The sequence below is a fragment of the Carcharodon carcharias genome, chromosome 17 (genome assembly GCF_017639515.1).
Source record: "Carcharodon carcharias isolate sCarCar2 chromosome 17, sCarCar2.pri, whole genome shotgun sequence".
Taxonomy (NCBI): Eukaryota; Metazoa; Chordata; class Chondrichthyes; order Lamniformes; family Lamnidae; genus Carcharodon; species Carcharodon carcharias.
Genome location: NC_054483.1, coordinates 47842553 through 47861913, shown reverse-complemented (window position 1 = coordinate 47861913; position 19361 = coordinate 47842553). Strand labels below are relative to the sequence as shown.

Genomic DNA, 19361 nt, shown 5'->3' with positions numbered 1-19361 from the left:
ATTAGATCCAGGTTTGGTGACTAGGCTGCAAAAGAGGAGGGCCAAGCCTTGGAGTAGGTGCAGAGAAAAGTATCCAGAATAATTCTTCATATTTGGTGCCTGGATGATCTGTGAGTAAAGGCTAAAAAAGTTCAGTATATACAGGGAGCAATCTGGGAAACATTGTTGAAGAATATGCACTTAGACAAGGTAAAACCTGGATACCATTTTAAAAAATGGAAGGAGGATCAGACCACAGTTCACAGATATAAAATCAAGAAAAATAAATTTAGAACAGAAGGAACTTCTTTTCACAAAGGGTGGTAAGTACTAGGAATTACCTGTTGAATCAGGTAGCAGAGATGTTCAATGCACAGATAGATGGTAGGAAAGATTGGTCTCAGAAGATGGATTTGTCTTTTCTTGTCCTGGGGGGTGGGGGGGCGGGATTCCTCTGCACTTAATCAACATCCAATGGGTTTGAGTTTGAGCTCTCATTAGGTGGCGTTAGATATGGTGAGCTACCCAAGATAGTACAAAACACGTGTTTCTCAGCATGGTTCTTCTGATTATAGCATATTCACCAAAAATGACCCTGTTGACTTCTCTTTTTCTGTAACTCAATGCAAATAGTGCCTGAAACATGGATCTATGCCAACACCATGGTGGGATTGCCACACAGCTCAACATGCAATGTGCCAACTGCCTTGATATTCCAAGTTTTCAAACCGTGTAGGGCCTTGTTGCACTTATTCATCAGTGGCTGCTTAATCCAGGTTTTCATGCAAAGAAATGTGTCCGCCATAAGCTTGGGCTGAGCAAAAGATCAGAAGATTGATTACAAGGTCAGAATATAGGTTTTGACCAAAACTCACTAGAACTGTGTCCTTTAGTCACTGTAAATCTATTTCACAGTTTGGTCCTGATTCTTGCACATGCAAAGGCAAGTCTTTCTGTTGCATGGCCAGGAGTCATGAAGGAGAACTGTTTGGATGCCTTGTAAACAAGCATAACTTTCATTGCTATAGTTGAAGAGTAAGGAAGAAAATTGGTGCTCTTTAGCCCCTTCTCAGCATGCTCCTGGACAATTGTACCCAAGCTACTCCATGGTATGAAATTGTGACAGCAAATTCCTCCACTCAATTCATTGAGATCGCTTCATGAACATTGCAAAAATGCTATATTTACCTTTACCCATATCTCAACTGGTCACCATTGCTGAAATGAAGAGTGAAGCTTACAAGACTTTAATGCAAATTTGCCAGCAATATGACATTGACTGTGAAAAGAGGAAGTACAGTTCTTTCCAAAATACCTGGAAAAGATACTCTGAGATACTATCCTATAGCACAGTGCCCAATACATCACTGATGAAGATGCTAAATAGGACAGGATACAACCTTGATACACTTCTTGAATCTTTCACCTATGCTGACAGGGACCTTAGAATTAGAAAACACATCACGGTAAAATTGAAGATTTGGCAATGTTGTTTCGCATTGCCTCCACCTCTTTATGAGGGTGGCACGATGCACAAGGTTTAAAGCAATTTTGAAATTGATGAAAGCAATTTAAGCACATTTCGACTGAGCTTTTTGAACCTTTTGCAAAAGGCCAACCTGGCCCTTACACTTTTCACAAAAATATAATAATCCAATCATTCCTTGTATATTATGCATCAATCCTCCAATCCATTTGACATACCTGTTGTAAGGACCTGCGAAATCAGATCTGGGACTACATTTTGTCTCATTAGAATCATTGAATCATATATAGCTCAGAGCAAGTCCATTTGGGCCATCTGCCTTGTATAGCCCAGAGGGAGCATCTTACTTGTGCAGGCTCTTTGAAAGAGCTATCCAATTAATTCTTTTCCCTTGCTCTTTTCCCATAGCCTTGCAAATGTTCCCCTTTTCAAGTATAAATCCAGTTTGATTTTGGAAAAGATTGTTGAGTAGGTTTCTACAACCCTTTCAGGCAATGTATTCCAGATAATAAGAATTCACCGTGTAAAAAAAAACTCAACTCATTTCTTTTGCCAATTACCTTAAATCACATTAATGTTTGAAAAATATAAGCAATATGGTTTTATAACAGATAAATATTATGCGATTAAGTGTCTCCCTGTGAGTCCATACTGATGAGGTTTTACTTACTGCAGAAATAATGAGCTCTCCACTCAGATTCTGAATCTCAGCTTTGACTTTGCTGCAGATCTTGAGCTGATGGGAGTAGAGTTTGATTTGCTTCAGGTACGCCAACAAATCTTGTTTGCAAGATGGATCCTGGCACTGAAAATACAAAAACAGTGAGGATTGCTATTATTGTATTTAAATAAACATTATATATTTCGAAGAGCAGGATAAAGTTTGTGATGATGCAATGAAACCTGCAGTGTTCACTGTAATGAATGGAACCTTTGGCACATCAGGAGAATTGATAAATAATTCGGGATCCATCTGAATGAGAAATGGACTGATCGTCTATTGGAGGGGTGGAGAGAGAGGGAGAAAGAGGTAGTGAGAGAGAAAGAGGGATAGTAAGATAGATATATCTAGTGAGAGAAAGAGATAATGAGAGAGAAAAAGATAGAAGATAGAGGTATGGTAAGAGAGAGAATAAGAGATATAGTGAGAGAGAAAGGGCAAGAGATAGAGGAAGAGATAATGAGAGAGAAAGAGAGAGAGAGATAGTGAAAGAGATAGTGAAAGAAACAGAGCTATAGTGAGAGAGATATATTGAAAGAAATAGAGAGAGAACACACACTTACCACCTGTTAAGGTGGAGAGAGAGTGAGATAGAGGAACAGACTAATCACCAGCTGATAGGTTGAAAGAAAGAGGGTTGGAGGAGAGAGAGAGGAGAGTGCACTATTGAGAGGACAGATAAAGTGAGACCTTGGAGAAGACAAAGAGATAGTAAGAGAGGGGAGCTTAGTGCTCAGATGTTTTGAAACATTTTGCAATGTTTCTGAGACATGATAAGATACTCTTTAAATAGCAGTCTTTGTTAGCTATGTGGAGTGTGCCTTGGTTCTGTTGTAGTAGGTGTGGTAAAGTTGCTGCTGGTTACTTTGTGCACAAATTGCTGGTGGAGATCCTAACCAAAAGGAAAGGTAAGAGTGTCGTGTCATGTCTTGTTGCCTGTCTGCTGTTCTGAATTTACACGCTGTCACCATGCTGCACCCAGAGTTCAATGGAAACATGCAATGGGATTAGGCCATGCACTGGGGTCACCAGGAGCTGCACTCCACTAGCAAAGATCTAATCTCAATACTCTACACCAGGGTAGTTCCCAATGTCAAAGGAACTTACTTCTCTTTCAAATTACTTTTGTTAAATGGTAATTTAAGCAGCAGTTGCTGCCTTCTTATATGTACTCTGCTGTGAGACTGTACTGGGAGTTCTTGAAGGGTTCAACATAAACATCTGCCACTTTAGTTTATAAAACCTACACAAATCCGCTAACAAAGTGCACAGGGGCACGGCCGTTTGGGTTACTGAACGATCCCAAGAATGTCATGGATGCCTTTGAGGGGATTTAGTGTCGGTTAGATCAAAGCGCATTCATTCTAAGCTCAGCCTCATCCAATTTCCAGCATGTTTTCCTGCTGGGGCAAGATTTCCTCATGAACCTAATGAGACACCAGGAGAATAGATGATTCAAATGAGCTAAGACAAGCTGCAGAATACAAAATAATAATTTCTGAATTTGCACCAGTACTTTTGCTATTCTTACACAAATTTTGCAGGTTTGTGAATATCTTTACACTCTGCAAAGCCACTTAAATTTGAAATCTAAATATAGATAATCATCATTTATAATACTTATAAAATGCACATGGGGGTTAGGAATTTCATCTCAAAAAATACACTGGCATTTGACTATTTCGCTAATAGTTTTACTGGATCTTGTTGCAGTCCTTCTGTTATAAAGTTTAATTGAAAGAGAAGAAGATAAGGGCTAATTGGATAAATTTTTCAATGAGCTGGCACAGCCACAATGGACTGAATGCCCTCTTTCTGTGCTGTATCATTGTATGATTCTATAAGATGCATTTTTATCTGGCTGTTTTCTTTTTATCTTTCATTGTAAGTTTTGGTGAGTGAACACATTCCTATTTATTGCAATCCTGATATTTTGGCTTGGATTTTGTGGTAGGAATAACGGTGAGGCTAAGCGTTCACCCATTTTTAACAGTGAATTGGAAAACAACTGGTAAAAGTAGGGAAAATCCCAAGATATTCTATAAACATATCAATGGGAAGAGGATAACCAGGGAAAGAGCAGGGCCCATAAGGAACCAAGGAGGCAATCTATGGGTGGTGCCAGAGGACGTCACTAGAGTATTGAATGAATACTTCACATCCGTCTTCACCCAAGAGAATGAGGATGAAGGTATTGAACTCGGGGAGAGAGACTGCGAGGTTCTTAAGCAAATTGATTTAAGGAGTGACAAGGTATTGGAAGTGTTGACAGGCTTAAAAATGACTGGATGATTTGTGTCCCAGACTGCTGAGGGAAGCAAGGGAGGAGATTGCAGGGGCAATTCCTCTCTGGCCAAGGGGGAGGTGCCAGAGGACTGGAGAACAGCTAATGTGGTTCCGCTATTTAAGAAGGGTTGTGGAGATAAGCCAAGGAACTACAGGCCAGTGAGTCTCACGTCAGTGGTAGGGAAACTATTGGAGAAATTTCTGAAGGAGGGTATCTATCTCCACTTGGAGAGGCAAGGTTTGATCAGGGATAGTCAGCATGGCTTTGTCAGAGGGAGGTCATGCCTAACAAATTTGATTGAAAATTTCGAGGAGGTAACCAGGTATGTAGATGAGGGTAATGTGGTTGATGTAGCTTATATGGATTTCAGGAACGCCTTTGACAAGGTCCCACATGGGAGACGTATAAAGAAGGCAAATGCACATGGGATACAGGGTAATTTGATAAGGTGGATTCAAAATTGGCTTAGTTGTAGGAGGCAGAGGGTGATGACAGCAGGATGCTTTAGTGACTGGAAGCCAGTGTCCAGTGGCGTACCACAGGGATCTGAGCTCCGTCCCCTATTATTTGTCATTTATATAAACGACATAGATGACTCTGTGGGGGTGGGATTAGTAAGTTTGCGGATGACACAAAGATTGGCTGGGTGGCTAACAGTGAGGCTGAATGTCTTGGGCTACAGGAAGATATAGACGGGATGGTCAAATGGGCAGATATGTAGCAGATGGAATTTAACCCTGAAAAGTGTGAGGTGATACGCTTTGGAAGGAGTAATTTGACAAGAAAGTATTCAATGAATGGCATGGCACTAGGAAGTTCTGAGGAACAAAGGGACCTTGGAGTGTGTGTCCATAGATTTCTGAAGGCAGAGGGGCATGTTAGTGGGGTGGTGAAAAAGGCATATGGGACACTTGCCTTTATCAATCGATTACAAAAGTAGGGAGGTCATGTTGGAGTTGTATAGACCCTTGGTGAAGCCACAGCTGGAGTACTGTGTGCAGTTCTGGTCGCCACATTAAAGGAAGGATATGATTGCACTGGAGAGGGTGCAGAGGAGATTCACCAGGATGTTGCCTGGGATGAAACATTTAAGTTATGAAGGGAGGTTGGATAGACTTGGGTTGTTTTCATTGGAGCAGAGAAGACTGAGGGATGATCTGATCGAAGTGTACAAGATTATGAGGGGCATGGACAGAGTGGATAGGGAGCAGCTGTTCCCCTTAGTTGAAGGGTCAGTCACAAGGGGGCATAAGTTCAAGATGAGGGACAGGAGGTTTAGGGGGGATGTGAGGAAAATCTTTTTAACCCAGAGGGTGGTGACGGTTTGGAATGCACTGCCTGGGAGGGTGGTGGAGGCGGGTTGCCTCACATTCTTTAAAAAGTACCTGGATGAGCACTTGACACATCATAACATTCAAGGCTATGGGCCAAGTGCTGGTAAATGGGATTAGGTAGGTAGGTCAGTTGTTTCTCACGTGTCGGTGCAGACTCGATGGACCGAAGGGCCTCTCCTGCACTGTGTGATTCTGCGGTATTAGTACATGCGCAGTACAATGTAGAAATCAGAAAGTTGCTGGAGTTACCCTACCCCTTGAGCTACTCTACACCTGTATCTAACCCAGAGATTCAGCATTCAAAAACATCACGCAGAATTTTTATCTTGTCGGGCAGGCCAGGGAGTGGCCGCGAAACCACCTGCTGTCTGCAGTTGGGCTCCGACCGTGATTTCACGCTGGCCAATTAACAGCCAGCCAGCATGAACTGCGCACTGAAACACCCAGCGCTGCCTGGGGTGGAGGGGGAGGAGGGCGAGCGTGGAGGTCAGCGCATGTGCATGTGTGAGCTCACAGAAAGCACCCTGAAGAAACAGAGTAGCCTCAGGGAGCTGAAGATTTTTAACTTTGCAAATAAAGATGGAAAAATGAACAAAAATATGTCCCTTCATGTGACCCTGTCACATGAGCAGGGGCATGTTAAAAGTGAGTTTTAAAAGCTTTTTTTAAATCAACAGTCAACACCTCATCCAGCCTGTGGATGAGTTTTTACAAAAATGCAAAGGCCGCTTGGCCTATTCGCCCCCCTACCAACCGTTAGGTTGGACAGGCAGCAAAAATTTCAATTTAATTGATTGATTAAGGGCCTTAATAGGCCTCTTAATTGTCGGTGGGCGTGCTGCCACCTCTCACACGCGCTCGCTGACCAAAATATCGCACGTGTGCGCAATGACATCGGGACACTCGCCCAATGTCATCGCACACTATTTTTCTCCCATTCAGGTCGGGCGTGTGCCCGCCCAACAAGGAAAAAATTCTGCCCATAGAACATGTGAACTTGTACTTGACAGATACTCACTAAGCTCATACCAGAGAAAGCTAAAGCTTCACTATTCTCATGTAATTTATCTCTTAATGGCATGATGTTTGCATTTTTTATACATTCACAAGATGTGAGTGTTGCTGGCTAGGCCAGCATTTATTGTCCATCCCTAATTGCCCTTGAGAAGGCGGTGGTGAGCTGTTTTCTTGAACCACTGCAGCCCATGTCATGTCGGTACACCCACAATGCTGTTAGGGTGAGAGTTCCAGGGTTTTCATCCAGCAGCGATGAAAGATTGGCGATATATTTCCAAAAATAGTTTATGACATGGACGGGGTGTTGGAGCTGGTGGTGTTCCCAATGCTTGCTGCCCTTGTTCTTCTAGTTGGTGGTGTCTTAGACTGCGGAGCATCTTGTAGATGGTACACACTGCCACCACTCTGCGCCTATAGTGGAGGACATTAAAGTTTATGGTGGAGGGTGGGATGCCAGTCAAATAGACTGCTTTGTCCTGGATGGCGTTGAGCTTCTTGAGTATCAATGGAGCCATACCCAATCAGGCAAGCGGAGAGGATTCCATCACACTCCTGACCAGTGACTTGTAGATGGTGGACAGGCTTTGGGGAGTCAGGAGGTGAGTTACTCATGGCAGGATTCCTAGTCTCTGACCTGCTCTTGTAGCCACACTATTTATATGGCTGGTTCAGTTCAATTTCTGGTCAATGGTAACCCCCAGGATATTGATAGTGGGGGATTCAGTGATGGTAATGCAATTGAACGTCATGGGGTGATGGTTGGATTCTCTCTTGTTGGAGATGGTTATTGTCTGACATTAGTGTGGCACAAATGTTACTTGCCACTTGTCAGCCCTCCTGTGATGAGTAACTCACCTCCTGACTCCCCAAAGCCTGCCCACATGTACAAAGCACAAGTCAAGAGTGTGATGCACTCTTGCCTGGATGAGTGCAGCTCCCACAACACTAAAGAAACTTGACACCATCCAGGACAAAGCAACCTGCTTGATTAGCACCATGTCCACAAACATTCACTCCCTCCACCACCAACGCACAGTAGCAGCAGTGTGTACCATCTACAAGATGCACTGCAGAATTCACCAAGGCTCCTTCAAAAGCACCTTCCAAACCCATGACCACTACCATCTAGAAGGACAAGGGAAGCCATTAGATGGGAACACCACCACCTGGAACTTCCTTTCCAAGTCACTCACCATCCTGACTTGGAAATATAACACCGTTCCTTCACTGTCGCTGTTCAAGTCCTGGAACTCCCTCCCTAACAGCACTGTGGGTGTATCTACACCCCATGGACTGCAGCGGTTCAAGAAGGCAGCTCACCATCACCTTCTCAAGGACAACTAGGGATGGGCAATAAATGCTGGCCCAACCAATGACGCCCACATGCCATGAATGAATTAAAAAAAGACCACACAGGAGTAGGTAGGATGAAGCAACTATCCTGCTGGTGGCAAATGGGCACACAGGATGTTGGCCTTGAGGCCTCTGTTGTTGGACAGCACGTGTAGGTGTAATCGCCACTGACCACAAAATGTAGACCATTATCTGAGCTGTTTTATTGCAAGGTTAAATTCTGGGCAATTCTCACTTCAGCCAATGATCTGTCCCTTTGTCCTTTGAGACCTTCCAGCAGCTGAGTGACAAAGACCACTGATGAAGCTTCATTTTCAGCTTCAGTAAAGCTATTTCAGCAGCATTCTGACTTCATGGTTATTGGACCAATACCCAGTGCATTAAAAAAGCTATGAGAATGAATTGGCCTACCATGGTTGGTTTTTAACCATGATTAGTATCATGTAATCCAACACCTTTAGCCACAACAAGCAGCATAAATAAGGAAATGTCAGGTCTCCCTTCTCAGTGCAAGGTAGAAATGTGATGAATAATTTTGAAGGGATTACCTACCCCAGTAGCTATAGTCGCTGAGAGTTATAGAATGTTCCTAACATAAAACAGAGTGTGTATGTGAATACAAACCATTTGAAAAGTTGACTTCCATCACCCTGCAGCAGAACTGGTCCAAAACAGATCAATAAAAATCATATTTTCTTAACACAGCAAATTTACTTCATAAACTCAGCAGTTTCTATCTCTGTTCATCAAACCCACACTAAGCAATGAATTCCTTTATTCGCTTGGGTAGTTACTTAAACCTCATAGTTCTGCACAAGACCAAATGGGACAGCTGTTTCCCCATCACAACAGATGTACAGCTCTGGAATAAATCAGGTATTCTCTTCAGAACAGTCTAAGGCACAATTACAAGGCAATCCTTCATATATAGAGCTTGAAATACTAATTTTCTAATTATTTTTAATATGCTTCACTGCGTTTGCTAATCAGTGGCTTGTATACTTATTGCATTCTATCAATGCATTGATATCTGAAAACACAACTAGCATCTTCATAGGATCATTGGATAATACAGCAAGGAAGGAGGCCACTCAGCCCATTGTGCCTGTGCCAGCTTCTTGAAGGAGTTATCCAATTACACTCACTCCCCTGCTCTTTCCCTATAGCCCCATTATTTATTCCCCTTCAGTAAGTATCCAATTTCTCTTTGGAAGTTACTACTCACTCTGCTTCTCTATTCTTTTAGACAGTGTATTCCAGATCATAACAACTGGTCATGTCAAAGAATTTAGCCCCATTGCCCCCTCTGAGTCTTTTGCTAATTGCCTTATGTCTGCATTCCCTGGTTAGCAACCGTTCTGCAGTGGAAACAGTTTCTCAGGCAATCAGCAGCTGACATTGCTTCCTATTAATATTAATGATTATGATCTTCTTTATAGAAAAGATACTGTGCGAGAAACAGGGAACTAGTTTGCAACTGGTCTGATTGAACACTGCTACAGCCATTCAGTTATGGGATCTGTGATTTTGTGAAGGAAATGTATTTGATTCTGTGTGATTTCCTTCTGCCAGGAGGTGTCACTGCTGCTGAGTGCGCCAGTCCAACTTACTGCAATGTAGATATATTATCTGGTTTCTTGCAAGCTTAAGGTCTGGGCAGAGTTCACTTCAGCCAATAAGCAGTGTTTGATCGAAACACCTTACATCATAGGCTGAGCATGGAAATAGATTAGAAACATTGGCAAGAATTCTATATCATATTAACTGTTCACTTTTAACTCCATCATTGCCAAGGGGATGCCGGAAATCAAATCAAATCAAAAATCATCCCCCTTTGTGCAAAAGAAACAGGCGAACTCTTCAATTAAAAGAGTTAAATTGATCACTGATGTCGGGGTAGGCCAGGTGGTGAAGAACCTGACAACTCTCCTAACTTTATTAAACGTTTCTCAATATTAAAGGCATCATACATAGTAAAACTAAGAATCTGAAATGATGCAGCTTCTGAGAGGTCACACACAGGACAAGATTGGAACCTGTGAACAGACATTAATGAACTAATAATCTGTAAGAACAGACAGTGTGTTCTGGGCACTGAGCCAAACAGTCAGGAGATGCTCAGGGGAGATATGCCAATGCTGGTTTAGAAAAGATGGGAGAGTAAGCTACAAACCGTGAGGAAAGCAAGAATAGTGTAGTCAAGGTGCTCTAAAGAGGATTATGCCTAAATGGGTTAATGTGTTATATATTAATTAAACATAATTGATGACAGCATTTGGCACATTATCGTCATGTTAGCAAGATGTCACTAAACGCTATAACGTGCAAAACACATAAAAACTCAGGAGGACTTGAACTTCTAACTTCAACCAATATAAACAGATTAAAACTACACATTTACAACTTTTCCTGATGTGTACCCTTGTATCAGTAATCTCATGGTCACCGTGTGAACTGTATCAATAATCTCATGGTCACTATGTGAGCTGTATAGTGATCTCATGGTCACTGTGTGATCTGTCTGTCCCAGTATTCCCGTAGTCACTGTGTGATCTAAATAAATAATCTCATTGTCATTGTGTGATCTAGATTTGCAATCTGATGATCACTGTGTGATATGTATCAGTAATCTCATGGTCACTGTTTGATCTGTCTGTCTCCGTAATCTCATGGTCACTATGAGATCTGTATCAGGAATCTCATGGTCACTGTATGATCTGTATCAGTAATCTCATGGTCACTGTGTGATCTGTCTTTCCCAGTAATTTCATGGTCACTGTGGGATGTGCAACTGTAATCCCATGGTCACTGTGTGATCTGTTTCAGTAATCCCATGGTCACTGCATGATCTGCATCAATGATCTCATAGTCACGGTGTGATCTGTCTGTCCAAATAATCTCATGTTCACTGTGTTATCTGTATCAGTAATCTCATGGTCACTGTGTGATGTGTATCAGTATGGTCATGGTTACTGCATGATCTGTATCAGTAATCTTATGGTCACTTTGTGACCTGAATCAATAATCTCATGGTCACTGTGTGACCTGTATCAGTAATCTCATGGTCACTGTGTAATGTGTATCAGTAAGCTCATGGCCCTTTCTGTCCCTTAATTGCATGGTCATTGTGTGATCTCTATCAGTGATCTCATGATCACTGTGTGATCTGCATCAGTAATTTCATGGCCGTAGCAAGTTCTGTATCAACAATCTTGTGGTTACTGTGTGATCTGTATCAATAATCTAATGGTCACCTGAGTGATCTGTCCCAGTAATCTCATGGTAACTGTGTGATCTGCCTGTTGCAGTAACCGCATGGTCATGGTGTGATCTGTATCAGTAATCTCATGGTCACTGTGGGTTCTGTATTAGTAATCTCAGGCTCTCTATGTGATCTGTCCCAGCGATCTCATGGCCACTGTCTGATCTGTATTAGTGATCTCACGATCACTGTGTGATCTTTATCAGTGATCTCATGATCATTGTGTGATCTGCATCAGTAATTTCATGGCCATTGCAAGTTCTGTATCAATTATCTTGTGGTTACTGTGTGATCTGTATCAATAATCTAATGGTCACCTGTGTGAGCTGTCCCAGTAATCTCATTGTCACTGTGTGATCTGTATCTGTAATCCCACTGTCACTGTTTGATCTGTTTGTCCCAGTGTTCTCAAGATCACTGTGTGATCTTTTCCAGTAATCTCATGGTCACTGTGTGATCTGTCTGTACTAGTGTTCTCATGAACACTGTGTGATCTTTCCCAGTGGTCTCATGGTCACTGTGTGATCATTCTGTCCCAGTAATCTCATGGTCACTGTGCTATCTGTTTCAGTAATCTCATGGTCATGGTGTGATCTGCATCAGTGATCTCACGGTCACTGTTTGACTTGTCTATCCAAGTAACCTCATGGTCTCTGATTGATCTGCATCATTAACCACATGGTCTCTGTGTGATGTTTATCAGTATGATCATTGTTACTGTGTAATCTGCATTAGTAATGTCATAGACATTATCTGATCTGTATCACTGATCTCATGGTCACTGTGTGATCTGTCTGTCCCTTTAATCCCATGATAACTATGGGATCTGTGCCAGTATTCTCATTGTCACTGTGTGTTTTGTATCAGTGATATCATGATCATTGTATGATCAGTCTGCCCCGGTAATCTCATGGTCACTGTGTGATCTGTATCAATAACCTTATGGTTACAGTGTAATCTGTATCAGTAATGTCATTGTCACTGTATGATCTGTATCAGTAAACTCATGGTAACTGTGTGATCTGTATCAGTAAACTCATGGTAACTGTGTGATCTGTATCAGTAATCTCATGGTAACTGTGTGATCTGTATCAGTAAACTCATGGTAACTGTGTGATCTGTATCAGTAATTTCATGGTAACTGTGTGATCTGTATCAGTAAACTCATGGTAACTATGTGATCTGTATCAGTAATCTCATGGTAACTGTGTGATCTGTATCAGTAAACTCATGTTAACTGTGTGAACTGTATCAGTAAACTCATGGTAACCGTGTGATGTGTATCAGTAATCTCATGGTAACTGTGTGATGTGTATCAGTAATCTCATGGTAACTGTGCGATCTGTATCAGTAATCCCATGGTAACTGTGTGATCTGTATCAGTAATCCCATGGTAACTGTGTGATCTGTATCAGTAAACTCACGGTAACTGTGTGATCTGTATCAGTAATCTCATGGTAACTGTGTGATCTGTATCAGTAAACTCATGTTAACTGTGTGAACTGTATCAGTAAACTCATGGTAACCGTGTGATGTGTATCAGTAATCTCATGGTAACTGTGTGATGTGTATCAGTAATCTCATGGTAACTGTGCGATCTGTATCAGTAATCCCATGGTAACTGTGTGATCTGTATCAGTAATCCCATGGTAACTGTGTGATCTGTATCAGTAAACTCACGGTAACTGTGTGATCTGTATCAGTAATCCCATGTTAACTGTGTGATCTGTATCAGTAAACTCACGGTAACTGTGTGATCTGTATCAGTAATCCCATGGTAACTGTGTGATCTGTATCAGTAAACTCATGGTAACTGTGTGATCTGTATCAGTAATCCCATGGTAACTGTGTGATCTGTATCAGTAAACTCATGGTAACTATGTGATCTGTATCAGTAATCCCATGGTAACTGTGTGATCTGTATCAGTAAACTCATGGTAACTGTGAGATCTGTATCAGTAATCCCATGGTAACTGTGTGATCTTATCAGTAGACTCATGGTAACTGTGTGATCTGTATCAGTAATCCCATGGTAACTGTGTGATCTGTATCAGTAGACTCACGGTAACTGTGTGATCTGTATCAGTAATCCCATGGTAACTGTGTGATCTGTATCAGTAAACTCACGGTAACTGTGTGATCTGTATCAGTAATCCCATGGTAACTGTGTGATCTGTATCAGTAAACTCACGGTAACTGTGTGATCTGTATCAGTAATCCCATGGTAACTGTGTGATCTGTATCAGTAAACTCATGGTAACTGTGATCTGTATCAGTAATCCCATGGTAACTGTGTGATCTGTATCAGTAATCCCATCGTAACTGTGTGATCTGGATCAGTAAACTCATGGTAACTGTGTGATCTGTATCAGTAATCCCATGGTAACTGTGTGATCTGTATCAGTAAACTCATGGTAACTGTGTGATCTGTATCAGTAATCCCATGGTAACTGTGTGATCTGTATCAGTAATCTCATGGGGTGGAATCTTCCGAGCCCGCTGGCAGTGGGTGTGATCGGTGGCATGCACAGAAAATATGGCGTGATGCACTTCACCACGGCGTGAGGACAGGTCACGATTGTCCGCTCAGCCCACCGACAGTGGGCCGCATTTCCCTCCATCAGTCGGCGGGGAGCTAATTATGATACAACAGCAAACAATTAAAAGGCCATCCTGCCAGGATCTTCGAACCCCAGTGTATCATCCATCCACATCGTCGGGAAAGCATGTTGATGTGTTTCACAACAGCACGCAGGCAGCCTTCACTTTGGGGGACCTGAGGTGAGTGAGCAGCAGTGTTCTCCATAGCTTGCCTGTTTTTTACAGGCCTCAGGGACACCGGAGGGTGGGGGTGGTGGGGGGGGGGGGGGTGGTGGTGGGTGGTGAGGATAAGCGAGGGAAATGGCCACAGCCCCTTGCAATCTCAGCATCCTGGTTTGGACCAGTCTCCCCCATGTCGCAGGTTGACAGGGCAGCTATGCAGCTCATTCATCTCTGGCCATCTGAGGGGTGACCAGAACTCTCCGGGAAGCATTAAGGGGGCGGGGTCACACAGGGCCACGATAGGTGCAAAGTGCAGCCATGATAACCACGTCCCTCTCTCTCTTTCATGCTGCAGGAGGACCACGTCAGGATCATGGATCCTGGTGACCTAACTGTATGCCTGATGGCCTACAGAGAATGTAGAAGATGCAGGAGAGAGTGGCTGGGGCTCCTGGCTGCACAAAGGCAGGAGCAACAACCTCTTGAAGAAGGGGCAGCAGGGGCTCCCACACGCTGCCCAGGAGTGACAGTGAGCCATGGCTGGTCAGCACCTAGTGACACCGCCTGCCATTCCTACAGATGACTGAGAACCAGTGTCGCTGATGACTGCACATGTCTAGGGACCTGGTGGCTCACATCTGCCACTTACTGTAGGACTTTGCGACAAGGGGGCATGGAGGGCATCCACTGCCAGTGTCTGTGAAAGTGACTGCGGCGCTCAAGTTATATGCTAGTGGCTCCTTTCAGGGCTCCACAGGTGACCTCGGTGGGATTTCACAATCTGCCACCCACAAATGCATCCATGAGGTCACGGATGCAATCTTCTCCTTGGCACACAAATTTGTGCATTTCGCCCGGGACTGGGACAGCCAGGATACAAGGGCCATTGGATTCGCCCTGATGTCAGGATTCCCACAGGTGCAAGGTGCAATTGACTGCACTCATGTGGCGCTCAGGTCTCCATTGCTACACTCAGTGGATTTCATCAACAGTAAGGGCTTCCACTCACTGAACGTGCAGCTGCTGTGCAACCACCAGAAACACATCCTGCAGGTATGCGCATGGTTTCCAGGGAGTGTGCACAGCGCCTACATCCTGAGTCACTCACAGATCCTTGAAGTCTTCCAGGGTCCACAAAGGTTGCAGGAACGGCTCCCCGGGGACAAGGGCGACCTTTAGAGGCTGTGGCAGCCTCAGACTGCAGCAGAGCGACGCTATAATGAGGCTTATGCAGCAACTCGCACTTTGGTGGAGCAGACCATCGGGATGCTGAAGATACAGTTCCAGTGCCTGGACCGGTCTGGTGGAGCCCTGCAATACAGTCCGCAGAGGGTGTCACGCATCATCATTGTCTGCTGTGCCCTTTATAACCTGGCACTGCAATGGGAAGACGAGCTGGTGGAGGAGGAGATGGATGCACTGCATGTCTCCTCCAATGAGGGGGACGCTGATGGGGATGAGGGTGAGAGGGTCCTCGGAGGTGACGATGACAGGGATGAGGCTCTCGCACTGGTCAGATGAGACAGGTGCACTCAGGAGACCCTCATAGCAGCCAGATTTGTGGAGGATGATGATGACATGCAGTGAAGTGTCCCCGTAGATCCTCACATCAGAGTTGTGAATGTTTAACTCCGGTCTGGCATATCTCAGCGCCAATACCCCCTGTGGGAATGCTTCTATCATGGAGATGCAGTGGAGGCCCTAATAGTTGCTCGATTGCAGGAGGATGATGGAGTTCAAGGTTGAGGCATGTTGGGGGGTTGGGTGTGGGTGGGGCAAGGGCTGCCCTGTGGTTGAAGGTAGAGCACAAGCACATGCCAGAGCTGGGGGGGAGGATGGAAGAGGGAAGTGGCCACACATCAGGGACACCTTGTATAAAGTGACCATTCCTCTGCAGCTGAGACAGTTCAAGCGCAGCCACATTGATATGATTGGAGTTCGGCCTCTAGCTTCTCTGCCCACTCAAGCAACACAGAGACATCAAATTGCCACCATGTGCTCCAGAGCTTTTCACCCCTCAGGCACAGACTGCAAAGTAATGAGCGTTTTTGTGGACTGTAGAACAGTTGGACGAGTGGGCACATTGTACAATTTCCTTGCTAAAGCTGGCCATGGAGCAGTCACTGGCGGTGGTGCTCACAGCCTCTTGTAAAGTCATCATCTCGGTTTGGACCAGTCTCTCCCATGGTTCCAGCTGACAGTGCAGCCTTGCAGTGTGGGTTAGGAGAATGCCTGTGCCTGAGCTGAGAGCACAGCCTGCAGTCCAGGGGGCAAAGCTGCTGCCAATCGGTCAAGTGGAGTGGGACAGAGATGGGTGGGGTTTCGGGTGGCCATGCAGCTCACTAAACTCTGGCCATCCAAGTGGTGGCCAGCACTCTCCGGGATGTGTTAGGAGGCCTTTAGACTTAACCAAGAGAGGTTCTTAGTACACCCATGCCAACCCATGCATCTCTCTCTTTCATCCTACAGAAGGAGTGTATCAGGATTATGACGCCTGGTGAACTAGCTGTATGCCTCGTGGTTTACACAGAGCAAAGATGATGGAGAAGAGAGTGACTGAGGCTCCTGGCTGCGCAGAAGGAGGAGCAGCACCCTCAGGAAGATGGGGCGATTGGGGCTCCCATACACACTGCCGAAGAACCACAGCAAACTGTTGCTGGTCAGTGCCTAGTGAAACCCAGGGTCTGTAGATGCTGACTTTCATTCCGCAGATGACCAAGAACCAGTGTCGCTGAAGACTGCGCATGTCTAGGGAACTGGTTGGTCACATCTGCCACCTGCTGCAGGATTTGGCGCCACTGGGACATGGGGGGCATCCACTGCCAGTGGCCGTGAAAGTGACTGTGGCACTCAATTTCTATGCCAGTAGCTCCTTTGAGAATTCCACAGGTGACCTCCATGGGATCTCTCAAACCTCCACCCACAAATGCACCCATGCCATCTTTGCGAGGCCATACAAATTTGTGCATTTTGCCCGGGACCAGGACAGACAGGACACAAGAACGATAGGATTTGTCCAGATCTCAGGTTTGCCACAGGTGCCGGGTGCCATCAACAGCACTCACATGGCGCTCAGATCTCTATCGCAACATGCGGCCAACTAAGTCAACTGCAAGTGATTCCGTTTGCTGAATGTGCATCTGGTGTGCGACCACCACAAACACAACATATAGGTGTGTGCATGGTTTCCAGGGAGTGTGCATGATGCCTACATCCTCAGTCAATCTCAGATCCCTGAAGTCTCCCAGGGTCCACAGAAGCTGTAGGGTTTGCTACTTGGGGACAAGGACTACCTGCAGAGGCCATGGCTGATGACACCCATGAGGTGGCCTCAGACTACAGCAGAGCGACGCTATGATGAGGCTCAAGCTGCAGCTCCCAACTTGGTGGAGCAGACCATCGGGATGCTGAAGATGAGGTTCTGGTGCCTGGCCCAGTCTGGTGGAGCCCTGCAATACAGTCCACAGAGGGTGTCAGACATCATCGTCGTCTACTGCACCCTTCACAATCTGGCTGAGGAGAAGATACAGGAGTTGGAGGCCTCCTCTAATGAGGAGGACGCTGATAGGAATGCAGGTGAGGAGGTCCTCCAAGGCAACAATGATGGGGATGAGTCCCTCGCACTGGCTAGATGAGGCAGACATGCTCGGAAGGCCCTCATTGCTGCCAGACTTGTGGAGGATGAGACGGTATGCAGTGAGGAGACACCATAGATCTTCATATTGCATCTGTGAGCGTTTGACTCCAGTCTGGATTATGGCAGCGCAAATACCCTCTGTGATACTGCTCTTATCATGGAGACACAGTGGAGACCCTAATAGTCACTCAATTGGGGGAGGATGATGATGACGCAGTGAGGAGACTCCAAAGATCTTCACACAGCCTCTGAGAATGTCTGACTCCTCTCTGGCCGAGAGCCGCTCACTTATGCTCCATGATCAGGGCCATCTCAGAGACGCAGCGATGAAACTTTAGATGCATCTGATGCTGTGTCTGTCTTCAGCACCTCAGTCCTTCAGGAGCTGGTGCAAATCATCACTGGTTGCAGATGCTAGTGTGATGGGGGCCAGCTCCACCTTAAAGTGCTGAGAGCACACAGAGAGAATGACGGAACTCTGTGGCACCTGCCCATTACATCCTGGCAGCAATGAGCAGCACCGCTGAGGTGCAGGTATCAGTAATGTTCCCAGCGAGTGTGAGGCTGAACCATAACTGTGGTCTGAAGACTGCACAGAGCACAGGGAAGAGGCCCTGGACTGAGACACCTGTTGTTTATCCTGTACAGAAAGGTTTCACATCTTAGTGACAAGAACACTGCTCATTAGAACAAGGGGCCATAGGTAGGGAGACATTAATAGTATTTTTTTGACAATAGTGAACAGTATGTATAAGTGACTAACACCTGTGCCCAAGCTGTGCAAATAATTCTCCTTAACTTCCATGCTCGATGCGCACCTCGGGGACTGGGGTGCTTTATCGACTCCTTTAATCACATTTTGATTTGATGTTTGTAAGTTTCCTTTAAATTTTGTCTTTAATGTTGCAGTGACCCTAACTTAGGGGCTGCGTTTTATTTTATCTCTCATTTTGTTAATTTAGTTTATTTGGTTGGCTTTAAAAGCTAATTCTCCTTAACTTCCATGCTCGTTGAGCACCTCGGGGACTGGGGTGCCTTATCAACCCCTTTAATGCCATTTGGATTTGATATTTGTAAGTTTCCTTTAAATTTTGTCTTTGGTTTTGCAGTTCCCTAATTTAGGGGCTGTGTTTATTTTGTCCCTCGTTTTGTTAATTTAGTTTAATTGGTTGACTCTGAAAGAGTTAATTCTCCTTAACCTTCCTAATGCTGCCACTACGTCTTGGTGCTTCCCAAATATCCACAGGAGTGGTGGAGGCAGCCTGCTGACTGTAACACCCTGTCTGTGAGGGCTTTGGCAGGCATCCTCTGGAGGGCTGAGACATGGAGGTGCCCAGCCTGCTTTCGGGGTCCTGCTGTGTGGCAGTGGTGTCCTCATTGGCCTGTGAAGCTGGACCTGCAGGGATCACAGGAAGAGGGGATTCGGATGGGCCATGCACTCCCACAGTCAACTGGGTGGATGGCCCCAGAACATGCACCTGCTGATTCGCCTCCCTGTGGGTGCCCAAGGGCCTCTGGCTGA

The 19361-nt window shown here is 45.0% G+C and overlaps 1 protein-coding gene across 1 annotated transcript in view; it reads right to left on the bottom strand.

The window, feature by feature from the left end:
- LOC121289841 (catenin alpha-3-like) overlaps window positions 1-19361 on the bottom strand; it is a 1845970-nt gene that overhangs the window by 30189 nt on the left and 1796420 nt on the right. Inside the window, exon 17 of the mRNA XM_041209732.1 lies at window positions 2136-2270. Within this exon, the coding sequence (XP_041065666.1) occupies window positions 2136-2270 (135 nt within the window). The remainder of the gene's footprint in view (window positions 1-2135; window positions 2271-19361) is intronic.